Source organism: Amblyraja radiata, chromosome 5 (assembly GCF_010909765.2).
Source record: "Amblyraja radiata isolate CabotCenter1 chromosome 5, sAmbRad1.1.pri, whole genome shotgun sequence".
Classification (NCBI taxonomy): Eukaryota; Metazoa; Chordata; class Chondrichthyes; order Rajiformes; family Rajidae; genus Amblyraja; species Amblyraja radiata.
Genome location: NC_045960.1, coordinates 53,085,653 through 53,101,598, shown reverse-complemented (window position 1 = coordinate 53,101,598; position 15,946 = coordinate 53,085,653). Strand labels below are relative to the sequence as shown.

General features: G+C 42.8%; 1 protein-coding gene across 1 annotated transcript; it reads right to left on the bottom strand.

Moving 5' to 3' along the window:
- Window positions 1–4,081: 4,081 nt before the first annotated feature.
- Window positions 4,082–14,504, bottom strand: cenpw (centromere protein W). Its single transcript, XM_033021219.1, has 3 exons — window positions 14,341–14,504; window positions 8,122–8,235; window positions 4,082–4,501 (listed from the first exon to the last, which is right to left on the bottom strand). The coding sequence occupies exons 1-3, from the start codon at window positions 14,431–14,433 to the stop codon at window positions 4,475–4,477; spliced, it is 234 nt and encodes a 77-aa protein (XP_032877110.1). The 5' UTR covers window positions 14,434–14,504; the 3' UTR covers window positions 4,082–4,474.
- Between the last annotated feature and the right edge of the window lie 1,442 nt (window positions 14,505–15,946).

Sequence of the window (15,946 nt, the reverse complement as noted above, 5' to 3'; positions counted from 1 at the left end):
ACAGATCTTTTGGCACTTGTTCATATCGACCAGGCTTCATAGCTAAGCTAGGCACATTTGCCTGCGTTTGTCCAATACCCCTCAAAACCTATCCTATCCACTTACCAGTCTGAGTGTCCTTAAGCGTCACCATTGTACCCACCTCTATAACTTCCTCAGGCAACTTGCTCTGTCTGTGCACTATGTGTGAATAAATCACCCTTCAGGTCTGTAAATCCACCCCATTTCATCTTAAACCTATGCCCTTACTGTAAGTTCTACACTCTACCCTGGTAAAAAGACTGATAGGTCATCTTACCTATGCCTTTCAGCACGTTGTACTTCTATAAGGTCATGCTAGCCTCTTACACTCCAGGGGAATAAAAAGTCTATGCAGCCTCTCCTTATAACTCAAGCACTCGATTCCTGGCAACATCCTGATGATTTTTTGCTGCACTTTCCAGCTTAATGGCATTCTTCCTATGTTCCAAAAGTGGTCTCACCAACATTAAGGATGGGTGCATTATTAGAGCCCCATCCTGTCTATTTCATGATTATCCACCACCTTGAATGAGACATTCCAGTTCTTTCAACTGTTGTTTGAGATTGCTCAGCTCTATTCATGTTCATTTTGCTATAAGCATAGTCCTTTGTGCAGCTTCACCAGACCACCACCTTAATTTTATATACAGGTGCTGCTGCTCTCAGCATATATTCTATTCACTCTTATCAGTCAATTTCCTGGACTAATTGTGTGATACAATGAAAGATTTGGATGGTGATGTGTCCATTTCTACTGTTGATAATGTTGCACAAGACCAAAATGAAGCTCCTACTGGGTTGGTTTTTTTTTTGCCTTAAAAGATTTTCAAACTTCAACATTTTTTTAATTCCCGTTTTTCACTTCCACTTTCCTCGAAAACTATTCCTCCAGCAGTCACAACCTTTGTCACTTCCATCCTGAACTATCAGTCCTCAACAGGTGGCTAAGCTTCACCGTCATATCTCCAAATCAATTAATTCTGAGCCCAGCCTGAAGTTGGTCTCTTCTTCCACCTTTTTTCGCCAAGAGTCAAAACTTCAGGCGAGGCACATTTTTTCACTTCACCAGTTTTCAATAAACCTGAATACCTCACTTCCACCTTACTCCAAATTCAATTATTCTTAAATGTCTGATGTGATATTAGTAGCCTCAAATTTCCACTAGCTCTTACTTACATTAATTTAGGCCCCCTCACCTCACAACAATCTACTCAGAGACCCAACACCAATTAACAAACCTGCTGACAAGAGCAGACTGTGTTATTCTCTGGCGAACTGAGCTGAATGGTTCCCCGACACTTCTCCACTCCTGCGTTTGGATTTTGACCAGAATAAAGATCAGAGAACTCTTCTCAACTGTCAGTCTTATTTCCTCGGAAGACCATCCATCCAGTTAAATAAACTCCAAAAAAATGAAAATTCAGGTTCTCTCTCTTCTCCAAGACTAGCAGGCAAAATTGCCATAGTATGCCCATTATTTCAAAAATGTTTTAATTCAAAACCCTACATCTTCCTCTACTATATACATATTTAGTTTCTTCCAACTCATTTTTGACATGTCCAATACTCTCAGCTCTTTTAAATTGTTTTCAGTTTCCTTCCATCCAACCAGCCTCCATTTTTAGTGATTATTGAGTCTGAAGAAGGGTCTCGACCTGAAACGTCACTCATTCCTTCTCTCCAGAGATGTTGCCAGTCCTGTTGAGTTACTCCAGAATTTTGTGTCTATCTTCCATATTTAGTGGAATGTCCTCCATAAATTCCACCACCCTCAAGTCAAGGGACTTTTTTCTCCACTTCCATTTTCCTTTCATCTTTCTGGAGATTATTCTATAAACACCTCTACTCCCTTCACAGCATCTCCACATACACCTACAGGGAACACCTACCCTTTCACCTCTTCCACATCATACAGACACCCAAACACTCTTTTCAGGCAGAGCAGCAAATCACTTGTTCGTCTCCTATTTATCACATGCATTCATTGCTCATAATGTATTACTCTCTAGAGAATCAGAGTGCTTTCCACATCTGTTAACCCCACAAGGAAATAGAGCCTTGAATTGCTTTTCACTTTAATTCTCCATTTCACATCCCATCCCTCTCTGCGACTTTTTTCACTACTATAACTGCAACCTTAAGTTTAAGGAATGTCTCATCTTTTGATGGCACATTACCGCATTTTGAAGTCAATGTGCAATTCAAGTTTCTGATAACTAGCTTTTTGCAGTTCTGACAGGTCATCCATCACTCTATAAATTCTGCCTTATCTACTGCAAATTTCTTTTCATTTCCAGCAATTGCATTATTTTGTATGTTAACTCCATTGTTCTCTCCTGTTCTCATCCTCCTATTTTTTAATTCCAAATTATTTGCACATAACCCTTCAATGGTTTCATTATTGTCACATGTGCAGATACAGTGAAACGATGGTTCTGCTTGCAATCCATCAAATTACATCATACAAAACATACAATAGATCCTCTTCTGGAACAGCACGCAGAGTTGCCATGTTCTGGCGCTGTTTTGCAACTTCCAGGTCTCTGAAACCTTCAATCCATCCCCAAGGAGACAGACAATTCTGATATTTCTCACCTTGAAATCCAGTGTACTGGCGACACTGGATCGATAGTGTAGGGACCCATCTGGCCCAACACATTGTCATCGGGTTCTTCCACTGCTGTTCCATCACAGAACTGGAGGCCACTTCAAGGGCCCAGTAGGCGAGTTTGCTGACTTTATCTTTCACCTTCCATTGTTGTCAAGATGCAGCATCCATTTACCAGGATTCAACTTCCTTTCACTCAGTCCGATTCCTCCCTATAAAGACATTCCTTCTCCATACTTCCCTATTCTCTGCAACTAAAAACCTGTTTGATTTAAAAATGTTCCCAATTTCGATGAAAAGCTATCAACTTGGAACACCATCTCTCTCTCTCTCTGCCTCACCCGGAAAGACTGCTTGGGTCCTTGGATGGAGTCGAGGGGGGAATTATAGCGGCAAGTGTAGCATTTCCTGCGGTTGCAAGGGAAAGTACCAGGGGAGGGGGTGGTTTGGGTGGGAAGGGACGAATTGACCAGGGAGCTAGAGAGAAAACGGTCTCTGTGGAAAACAGAAAGGGGAGGAGCTGGAAAGATGTGACCAACATTTTGTTGGAAATAGTCCTGGACCTTGATCTTAAAGGATAGAGTTTCAGGATATTGTCAGAGATGATTTCAGGAAAAATTACAAATATCTTTGTTAAAAAGATTAAGAGATAACTTGAGACCCAAGATGTTAAAATTGAGACATTCAAAGGTGCCAAGAGAATTCACTCTGGCAGGTGGCTCAATGACCATGGCATCTTAATTTCAGATGATGTAGTGAAATCATTGGCACTGGAACCTCTGCTGATTTTGTCTTAGTGAGGTGGTTCCAAGATTTTGATTAAATATAAATAGAACATTGTGGCATTTCCTTCTGTGAATGCACATCTTGGACGGAAACCTGCTGGCAATGTTGTGCTTACCCGTTTTTCTTATGCAGTCAATGCATGGGATATTGCATGATTTTGTTGACATAGACAGGAGAATCTTTGATGTATTTATCAGAATCAGGTATATTCTTCTTGAAGTGATGACATTAGAGTTCAACCCCCTTTCCTTTAAAAGCTCACCCGACAGATGATTGAAGATGAGGAACTTCACTGCGTTGACAGAGGCCATAGGATTCAGCACAATTGCTCTTTTAAGGAGTCAGCAGAGACCAGTTGAGTAAAATAGTATTTTCCGCACGCTGTACAAGTTTATGAATTTATGATGTTTTCAGTAATAAAGCCAGTATAATTGTAGCATGAATAGATTGCATGGAGGAAAATGAATTTTATATTCTCCTCTTTGCACAACACCACTGGCAATTATATTAGCCCTAGTCTCATAATACATCACTAAGTTTCTGCTGAAAGGTCAAATCGATGTTTGTGCAAGACCACTTTAAGATCTTTCAATACAAACTGGATTGAAAGCCAATGCATCAATGTGATCAATACTTAAACGAACATTTGATTGGCAAGTCATTTAATAATTTTTTTAAATATTTTATTATGGGCAAGTTAAAATATACTGATCATTTAATTATTTTAGCCACATGCAATTCAACATGTCAAAAACTAGATTTCATCGGCAAATAAACTCCTTGAATTGCAATATGTATTGCACATATGACCAGAATTTAACATGCTTTCTATTTTTGTAATCAGCAATATGTTTTGAAAAAGCACCTCAACCGTGTCATAGCGCAAAAAAAAAAAATATTTAAATGAAATAACACAAGCAAAATATCACAGAAGTAAATGATTCAGCAAGGATCTTTCACCTCTTCAAAAACCTCATACATTTTCTTGGTTACATAAAACTCAGTATTTCCATTAGCATCGGTTTATAAAATACAAGCATAATGTGCATAAGCTTCCCTTCAGCCTCTACTCTTCTTCAGAACAGTCTGCGAATTCAAAGAGAAACATACTTTCAGTGGTTAAGTATGTTTTATGACATATCATATGCTTTGAACACAATGATCTGAGAACAGGTTGTCATGTCATAATTATAACTCTGGAGGTCAAAACAAATATTTCTGCCCGAGTACATTTTATTTAGTTGGAAAACTATCAAAGGAGCATCAGAACTCATTGAGAATTATGTATACAAGGTAGATTCTAAATATTTTAATCAGATAACCAATCAGATAATCAGGAACCGACGAGAGAGCAGGTTATTCTAGACTGGGTATTGAGTAATGAGGAAGGGTTAGCTAGCAGTCTTGTTGTGTGTGGCCCCTTGGGCAAGAGTGACCATAATATGGTTGAGTTCTTCATTAGGATGGAGAGTGACATAGTTAATTCAGAAACAAGGGATCTGAACGTAAAGAAAGGTAACTTTGAGGGTATGAGACGTGAATTGGCCAAGATAGACCGGCAATTGATTCTTAAAATGTTGACGGTGGATATGCATTGGAAGGCATTTAAAGACCGCATGGATGAACTACAACAATTGTTCATCCCAGTTTGGCAAAAGAATAAATCAGGGAAGGTAGTGCATCCGTGGATAATAAAGGAAATTAGGGATAGTATCAAAACAAAGGATGAAGCATATAAATTAGCCAGAAAAAGCAGCCTAGCAGAGGACTGGGAGAAATTCAGTCCAGCAGAGGAGGACAAAGGGCTTAATTAGGAAAAGGAAAATAGATTACGAAAGAAAACTGGCAGGGAACAAAAAAACTGACTGCAAAAGCTTTTATAGATATGTGAAGAGAAAAAGATTAGTTAAAACAAATGTAGGTTCCCTGCAGTCAGAAACAGATGAATTGATCATGGGGAACAAGGACATGGCAGACCAATTGAATAACTACTTTGGTTCTGTCTTCACTAAGGAAGACATAAATAATCTGCCGGAAATAGCAGGGGACCGGGGGTCAAATGAGATGGAGGAACTGAATGAAATCCAGGTTAGTCGGGAAGTGGTGTTAGGTAAATTGAATGGATTAAAGGCCGATAAATCCCCAGGGCCAGATAGGCTGCATCCCAGAGTGCTTAAGGAAGTAGCCCCAGAAATAGTGGATGCATTAGTGATAATTTTTCAAAACTCTTTAGATTCTGGAGTAGTTCCCGAGGATTGGATGGTAGCTAATGTAACCCCACTTTTTAAAAAGGGAGGGAGAGAGAAAACGTGGAATTACAGACCAGTTAGTCTAACATCGGTAGTGGGGAGAATGCTAGAATCATTTATTAAAGATGGGATAGCAGCACATTTGGAGAGTGGTGAAATCAGCATGGATTTATGAAAGGTAAATCATGTCTGACGAATCTTATAGAATTTTTCGAGGATGTAACTAGTAAGGGAGAACCAGTGGATGTGTTACATCTGGACTTTCAGAAGGCTTTCGACAAGGTCCCACATAAGAGATTAGTATGCAAACTTAAAGCACACGGTATTGGGGGTTCAGTATTGATGTGAATAGAGAACTGGATGGCAGACAGGAAGCAAAGAGTAGGAATAAACGGGTACTTTTCAGAATGGCAGGCAGTGACTAGTGGGGTACCGCAAGGCTCAGTGCTGGGACCCCAGCTATTTACAATATATATTAATGATTTGGACGAGGGAATTGAATGCAACATCTCCATGTTGGCGGATGACACGAAGCTGGGGGGCAGTGTTAGCTGTGAGGAGGATGCTAGAAGGCTGCAAGGTGACTTGGGTTGGTTGGGTGAGTGGGCAAATGCATGGCAAATGCAGTATAATGTGGATAAATGTGAGGTTATCCACTTTGGTGGCAAGAACAGGAAAGTAGACTATTATCTGAATGGCGGCCGATTAGGAAAAGGGGAGATGCAACGAGACCTGGGTGTCATGGTACACCAGTCATTGAAATAGGCAAGCAGTGAAGAAAGCTTAATGGTATGTTAGCATTCATAGCAAAAGGATTTGAGTATAGGAGCAGGGAGGTTCTACTGCAGTTGTATAGGGTCTTGGTGAGACCACACCTGGAGTATTGCATAGTTTTGGACTCCTAATCTGAGGAAAGACATTCTTGCCATAGAGGGAGTACAGAGAAGGTTCACCAGACTGATTCCTGGGATGGCAGGACTTTCACATAAAGAAAGACTGGATAGACTCGGCTTGTACTCGCTAGAATGTAGAAGATTGAGGGGGGATCTTATAGAAACGTGCACAATTCTTAAGGTGTTGGACAGGCTAGATGCAGGAAGATTGTTCCCGATGTTGGGGAAGTCCAGAACAAGGGGTCACAGTTTAAGAATAAGGGGGAAGTCTTTTAGGACCGAGATGGGAACTTTTTTTTCACAGAGAGTGGTGAATCTGTGGAATTCTCTGCCACAGAAAGTAGGTGAGGCCAGTTCATTGGCTATATTTAAGAGGGAGTTAGATGTGGCCCTTGTGGCTAAAGGTATCAGGGGATATGGAGAGAAGGCAGGTACAGGATACTGAGTTGGATGATCAGCCATGATCATATTGAATGGCGGTGCAGGCTCGAAGGGCCGAATGGCCTACTCCTGCACCTATTTTCTATGTTTCTATAAATTATTAATTTACCATTAACAATTGTGTTTTATTATCATCTGCAAACAAATATACTGAAAATCATCTACACAATTTGGGAGGCGAGCTTAGTAGTACAATTAGTGGTTTACGAATGGAAATAATTTTTGTTTAGATTTCACATAACCGCCCATTACTTTCAAATAAACAGTATATCAACAAAATCAATAATTAAATGGAGCTTGGTGTTTAAACCCATGCGAGGTACAACTCGATCCCCGCTCAGGCAACGTACGATTCATTATAACAGCGTTCGAGAATAATCCATTCACCAGTCAACAAACCATTTTTTCTGTATCATTTCGCTCATCAAAATAAATGCAAAATATTACTCGAGGAAGCAGTGTTTAGTGTCATGCTGACAACAATATAGCAGAGTTACAATCTCCAACCTATTACGTATCCCAGGTGATTATCAGTGAGACCAAGTGTAGATTGCAACGGGTGAACCACATCCAGTCCTCTTGGCACCTGGATCTACATTGGCAAACATTTTAACTCTACCTTCTCATACTGACCTGCCTGTCCTGGGCCTCCTCCACTATCAGAGTGAGGCCACATACAAATTGGAGGAACAGCACCTCATATTTCACGTGGGCAGCTTACAACCCAGGGGTATGAATATTGATTTCTCTAATTTCAAGTAATTTCTGCATTCTCTCCCTCCCCCCCCCCCCCCCCCCCCCCCCTCCTCCCTCCCCTCTCCCACCCTAGTCGTTCTACTAGTTCCACTGTTCACATCTTTGTATCCCTCTTGTTATCACACCTTCTACAGCCAACAATGGGTCATTATGGGCTCCACCCTTCCTGAGGTCATCTGTTGCCACCTACTAGTGAAACAAGTTTTTGGCATCATAATGAACACGATATTTTGAATAATTCAACAATTTTTTTCGCAGCAGTTGACGGCTTGTGAATTTATTGTTATACTCACTGGAGTAGATGTCAATTGGATTTTTAACATAACCAGTTTTAAAAATAAATATGACTATGGCATTATAATTTTACCTTTGCCACTTCCATGATATGATCTGGTTGAATGGCAGAACACTTGGCTTCAACAGCTTTTATCCTAGCCTCTTGTGCCAGACGATGCAAGAACAAGAGACAGTTTAAATGCACCTACAATTAAAATTAAAAAGTTACTTCAAAACATCAAATGTTCAATGGGGAAGAGAAAAATATTGAAAAAGGGCTGCCTAGAACCAAGCAATTTTCTGTTATTAAAATCATTCTATTAAAAATTAGCACTATTAAAGCAGCTGAATAAATTTGTCCAAAGGCAATCAGTTATCTAGGGCAGGTGTGTATTCAGGACAGATGATAAGAGCTAATATTTCAAGTCAATGACCTGAACCAAATTAAGTAAAGGTAGACACAAAATGCTGGATTAACTCAGCGAGTTAACTCAGCATATCGAAACAAGGAACTTCTGGTGCTGGTTTACAGACAATGCACAAAGTGCTGGAGTAACTCAGCAGGTCAGGCAGCATCTCTGGACAATGTGGAAAGAGATGAGTGTTTAAGAAGGAACTGCAGATGCTGGAAAATCGAAGGTACACAGAAATGCTGGAGAAACTCAGCGGGTGCAGCAGCATCTATGGAGCAAAGGAAGCGAAGGCAGCGTGTACTGGGCCAGGCACCAGGAGTTCCTCGTTTCGATAGGAAAACCAATTGCTAGCAAGTCTAAATACAACAAGAAATTAAGAAGCCCTAACATATATTCAGAACAGATTCTTACTGAAATATTGACAAAGGTAAATTAAAACATACCAGCTACAATACTTTGCAATGAGTGAATACAGCACACAAGTCACAAAACTATGATGAGAATTTACAGAGCAATGGAGCTCTTGATGAAACGACCCAAAGATGTGTGCGTGTGTGCGCGCGCGCGTTGCAAGCAGGAATTCGCAGGCCAGGGAGCCGTAGTGCCCCTGGTTTGACATCCCAAAATGCAACAGCTGCACAAAACTCCATTAACCATTCCTCAGCCCACTTGCTCAACTGATCAAAATCCAGCTGCAATTTTTCATAAACATCTTCACCAACTACAATGCCATACACTTGATATCTGCAAACTTACTAATCATGCCCTATACATTATCATCCAAATTGTTAATATAAACCACAAACATCAATGAGCCCAGTGCAGATCTCAGAGGCACATCGCCACTCATGGGCCTCCAGTCTAAAAAACAACCCTCCACCATCAATCACCCTCTCGATTCCAGCGGGACAAGCTGCCTGACTGAGCATATTGTCTCCATCTTCGGTATAAATTATCATCTGAAGTTCCTTCCCACACGCTTTGTATCCAGTCAACTGGCTCTCCCTGAATTCCACGCAATCTAACCTTCCAGAGTAGGTATGTTACAATACTTACCTTCAGTGACGCTGCAATTCTGCCACTGGCCGTGTGCGCGATTTTGGCGCCTTTGAGGGGGGAGGGGGGGGGCGGGGTTAAAACGTGTTTTTTTCCGACCTTGTCCTGGAATATATTTGGTTGGTGTGCAAGCTTTTGCTGAAGAATCGTTCCAACGGGCGTTCTGTGTATTATTATTATTATTTTTTTTTAAATTGCCCGACTAGTTCAGCGCTGGAGTAATTTTAAAATCAGCTTCTAAAGCTGTCAACGCCGACAATGGGGCCGGATTTCAGGTACGGGACAGGTAAAAGAAAGCCGTTTATTTTATGTCTAAAAGTGCTCCTTAAGATGTCTTTAATTCATATTTTAAGTTGCGAAACGGTGATTTAGGACCCATACGAACCGGCAGTATTTTTCCTGCCGATATAGGGGTATAAATTCACCGCAAACCACAACGTTCCAAATGATCACGTTCCAGAAAAACTCACTCGCAAGATGATTTAAATGGCCATTAACTTACAGGTATTAAACATTAAATTTGGCCTATAAATCCATGACAATGAGATTTAAAAATTATGTTATATTGTGAATTCTTGTGCGAATGTTATCTGGACACTTAGGCTATTTAAAAATGTTAATCTATTCTTAAGAAATTGATAGATGTTTAGATCTAGTAATTGAATTTTGTAATTAGCTACAATTAGGTAACTAATTATATGCTTTAATTTCAAGTCATCTAAGTAAGATTGTTTCATATTTGTTTCAGAATGCTTCAATCTATAATAACTGAACATTTCTTTCAGTTCTCTTAATTTTTAAGAAAGTTATGGGCTTTTGACTGTCCTCGATCACAGCTTTTGTGTTAAGTCAATGGAAAAGCAATAGGGAACAAGATGCTAATTTCCGAGTATGAAAATGGCCGTAACTTTTTTAATACTGCAGATATGAAAGTGAATTAGGTGTAAAATTAAACTTCTTGTTTTGCTTTATCTGATGGGATAAATTACAGACTTGATTTTTTAAATCTCAAAATTTTGTAACATTGCTATCCAGAGCAACCCATTATGTGGAACCATCAAATGCATTGTTGGACCATATAGAGAAGTGTCTACAGCTTTGCCCTCATCAACTTTCTTCTTGACTTCTTCAAAAAAAAGTTCAAGATTCCTACACCAGACCCCCTCACCTCCAGACCACTCACCCCCCCCCCCCCCCCCCCCCCGGACCCACCCAACTCCAGACCCACCCCCTTCCAGACCACTCACCCCTCAACACCTCCAGACCACTCACCCCCACTTCAACACCCCCCACCCCCTCCAAACCCCACACCCCCACAGGGGGGTGGGGTGTCGAATGGGATAGTGGAGGATGGAGTTAAAGGGAAAGGGTTTCTTAAATGTGTGAGCGTAGAGACAGAGGGGTGTAAAATGAGGGTAGAAGCAATAGGTAGCAAGGTGAAAAGTAAAAGTGGCAGGCAGACAAAACCAGGGCAAAAATCAGAAAGGGCCACTTTTCAACATCATTGTATAAGGGGTAAGAGTGTTGTAAAAACAAGCCTGAAGGCTTTTTGTCTCAATGCAAGGAGCATTCGTAATAAGGTGGACGAGTTGAATGTGCAGATAGCTATTAATGACTATGATATAGTTGGGATCGCGGAGACATGGCTCCAGGGTGACCAAGGCTGGGAGCTGAACATCCAGGGATATTCAATATTCAGGAAGGATAGAGAGAAAGGAAAAGGAGGTGGGGTAGCGTTGCTGATTAGAGAGGAGATTAACGCAATGGAAAGGAAGGACATTAGTTTGGAGGATGTGGAATCGGTATGGGTAGAGCTGCGAAACACTAAGGGGCAGAAAACGCTGGTGGGTGTTGTGTACAGGCCACCTAACAGTAGTAGTGAAGTTGGAGATGGTATCAAACAGGAAATTAGAAATGCGTGCGACAAAGGCAAAACAGTTATAATGGGTGACTTCAATCTACATATAGATTGGGTGAATCAAATTGGCAGGGGTGCTGAGGAAGAGGATTTCTTGGAATGTATGCGGGATAGTTATATAAATCAACATGTAGAGGAACCAACGAGAGAGCAGGCTATTTTAGACTGGGTATTGAGTAATGAGGAAGGGTTAGTTAGCAGTCTTGTTGTACGTGCCCCCTTGGGCAAGAGTGACCATAATATGGTTGAGTTCTTCATTAGGATGGAGAGTGACATTGTTTATTCAGAAACAATGGTTCTGAACTTAAAGAAAGGTAACTTTGAGGGTATGAGACGTGAATTGGCCAAGATTGACTGGCAATTAATTCTAAAGGGGTTGACGGTGGATATGCAATGGAAGACATTTAAAGACTGCATGGATGAACTACAAAAATTGTTCATCCCAGTTTGGCAAAAGAATAAATCAGGGAAGGTAGTGCATCCGTGGATAACAAGGGAAATCAGGGATAGTATCAAAGCGAAGGATGATGCATACAAATTAGCCAGAAAAAGCAGCATACCGGAGGACTGGGAGAAATTCAGAGACCAGCAGAGGAGGACAAAGGGCTTAATTAGGAAAGGAAAAATAGATTATGAAAGAAAACTGGCAGGGAACATAAAAACTGACTGCAAAAGTTTTTATAGATATGTGAAAAGAAAGAGATTAGTTAAAACAAATGTAGGTCTCTTGCAGTCAGAAACAGGTGAGTTGATCATGGGGAACAAGGATATGGCGGACCAATTGAATAACTACTTTGGTTCCGTCTTCACTAAGGAAGACATAAATAATCTGCCGGAAATAACAGGGGACCGTGGGTCAAAGGAGTTGGAGGAATTGAGTGAAATCCAGGTTAGCCGGGAAGTGGTGTTGGGTAAATTGAATGGATTAAAGGCCGATAAATCCCCAGGGCCAGATAGGCTGCATCCCAGAGTACTTAAGGAAGTAGCTCCAGAAATAGTGGATGCATTAGTAATAATCTTTCAAAACTCTTTAGATTCTGGAGTAGTTCCTGAGGATTGGCGGGTAGCAAACGTAACCCCACTTTTTAAGAAGGGAGGGAGAGAGAAAACGGGGAATTACAGACCAGTTAGTCTAACATCGGTAGTGGGGGAAACTGCTAGAGTCAGTTATTAAAGATGGGATAGCAGCACATTTGGAAAGTGGTGAAATCATTGGACAAAGTCAGCATGGATTTACAAAAGATAAATCATGTCTGACGAATCTTATAGAATTCTTCGAGGATGTAACTAGTAGCGTGGATAGGGGAGAACCAGTGGATGTGGTGTATCTGGACTTCCAGAAGGCTTTCGACAAGGTCCCACATAAGAGATTAGTATACAAACTTAAAGCACACGGCATTGGGGGTTCAGTATTGATGTGGATAGAGAACTGGCTGGCAAACAGGAAGCAAAGAGTAGGAGTAAACGGGTCCTTTTCACAATGGCAGGCAGTGACTAGTGGGGTACCGCAAGGCTCAGTGCTGGGACCCCAGCTATTTACAATTTATATTAATGATCTGGATGAGGGAATTGAAGGCAATAACTCCAAGTTTGCGGATGAAACTAAGCTGGGGGGCAGGGTTAGCTGTGAGGAGGATGCTAGGAGACTGCAAGGTGACCTGGATAGGCTGGGTGAGTGGGCAAATGTTTGGCTGATGCAGTATAATGTGGATAAATGTGAGGTTATCCATTTTGGTGGCAAAAACAGGAAAGAAGACTATTATCTAAATGGTGGCCGACTAGGAAAAGGGTAGATGCAGCGAGACCTGGGTGTCATGGTACACCAGTCATTGAAAGTAGGCATGCAGGTGCAGCAGGAAGTGAAGAAAGCGAATGGTATGTTAGCTTTCATAGCAAAAGGATTTGAGTATAGGAGCAGGGAGGTTCTACTGCAGTTGTACAGGGTCTTGGTGAGACCACACCTGGAGTATTGCGTACAGTTTTGGTCTCCAAATCTGAGGAAGGACATTATTGCCATAGAGGGAGTGCAGAGAAGGTTCACCAGACTGATTCCTGGGATGTCAGGACTGTCTTATGACGAAAGACTGGATAGACTTGGTTTATACTCTCTAGAATTTAGGAGATTGAGAGGGGATCTTATAGAAACTTACAAAATTCTTAAGGGGTTGGACAGGCTAGATGCAGGAAGATTGCTCCTGATGTTGGGGAAGTCCAGGACAAGGGGTCACAGCTTAAGGATAAGGGGGAAATCCTTTAAAACCGAGATGAGAAGAACTTTTTTCACACAGAGAGTGGTGAATCTCTGGAATTCTCTGCCACAGAGGGTAGTCGAGGCCAGTTCATTGGCTATATTTAAGAGGGAGTTAGATGTGGCCCTTGTGGCTAAGGGGATCAGAGGGTATGGAGAGAAGGCAGGTACGGGATACTGAGTTGGATGATCAGCCATGATCATATTGAATGGCGGTGCAGGCTCGAAGGGCCGAATGGCCTACTCCTGCACCTAATTTCTATGTTTCTACCCACATCCAGACTACACACCCACCCAACTCCAGACCACTCACCCCCCCCCCCCCCCCCCCTCCAGACCCTCACCCCACCCACTCCAACAGCTCCAGACTCCTTAACCACCCCAAATTCCCCAACACTTCCAGACCCGCTCCCCACCCCCTCCTCTCTCCCCCTCCCCTCACTCCCCCACCCTCCCCCTCACTCCCACCGACCACTGGACGCTCTCCTTCGAGACCCACTCACCCGGCCGAGGGGTGGGCGCGGCTTAGCCACGCAGTTTTTTGCAGGCGTGTGCCCGCCCACCCCCATCCTAGTCCCGGTCCCGCCAGCCGCCGCCGCCGCGCACACTCGGTGCAGAGGGGACGGTGCGTCGACGGACGGCCTGTTGCCTGCCTGCCCCCGGTGGCGGCCTCACCATGAAGTGGACATCGCGGCCGAGCCGTAGCTGCGGTTGGTGGCGCTTGAAGAGCGCGCGCAGACTGCCGCGCGGCACCTCGGCCTTCACCATGACGACCCGCTTCAAACCCCGGCGCCAACCGCCCGCCGTCCCCGCGCCCTCTGTGACGCACAGCACGCCGGCGCCCTCTGTGACACAAAACCACTTTTGCTGGTGATGTCATGGGCCCGCCCCTAACCATCACTTGCTCTGCTGAAGGTGAGCGTTGTGCTCCTTATAATCATTGTAATGTTAATAATTATCACCTTGCAACATCTTAGGAAACACACCTCAAGCTAGATTTTCCTACAACATTTTTGGAAATAAGCAAGTTGTGCGAGAGCGATGTGACTTGTTGTAACTTGTTGTCAAAAGTATTAGATAACGTGCACAGATGTATTTGAAGCGGATACAAAAGACACAGGAGACTCCAGATGCTGGTACAATAAAAGGAGAGAAACTGCTGGAAGAACTCCGGGACTCAGGCAGCGTCTGTGGATGTTTCGGCCAGGAGCATGCATCAAGACAAGAGTGTGGAGGGAGAGGTGAGAGGAGCTGGTCCAAATGTAGATACGTCAATGAAAGAGAAAGGAATAAACAGATGTGCCATATGCTTAAATGAAGAAAGTGAAAACAGATCCATAGCAGACGCCATCTCCCTGGCTCTAAACTAATCTCTGGAACACCGAGACAACAAAGACTCCCACATTAGTCTCCTATTTATCAACTACAACATAATAATTCCATCCAAACTCAACACAAAACTTGGATTTAGGAAGCAGCACACCCCCTCTTCCAGTGGATCCTCAACGGGATCCTAACCTACAGATCACAATCGGTGAGGTTAGGGGGCAACACCTCCTCCACAATAATTATCGACACCGGAACCATGCCAGGATGCGTTCTCAGTCCCAGTAAGCTGCCCATTCCTTTTCTCCAGACATGCTGCCTGGCCCGCTGAGTTACTCCAGCATTTTGTGTCTATCTTCAGTGTAAACCAGCATCTGCAGTTCCTTCTTACACATTTTTCTGCTCCACTGTGAAATCTCCTCAAGGTATGCCTACTTTGAAGGTGTCACCTCTTCTCTCCGACGAGAATTCTGCAACTCTCTCGCTGCGATTCTCCAGCTCTCATCGTCCCCTTTGACATGTCATTTTCACACCTTACCCTTCCATGTCTCTCTCTCCCCTGACTCTCAGTCTGAAGAAGGGTCTCGATCCGAAGCATCACCCATTCCTTCACTGTGGAGATGCTGTCTGTTCCACTGAGTTACTCCAGCATTTTGTCCATCTTTGGTGTAAACCAGCATCTGCACTTCCTTCCTGCTCATTTACAAGATTGATGCCTAGATTAGAGGGTATTAGCTGCAGGGAGAGATTGGACAAACTTGGATTGCTTTCTCTGGAAGCTAGAGGTTGCAGGGAGACCTGATAGAAGTATACAGGGTGGTTGCACGCAGTCGAGGTCATGACCCATGACCCGTACTGTTACCACACAACGCCAACGAGTACACGCAATGAACTGCAGGTAAGCATTTACTATGGCTGCCATAACAGCGGGCCCTTCTTCTAGCCCAGCATCCGG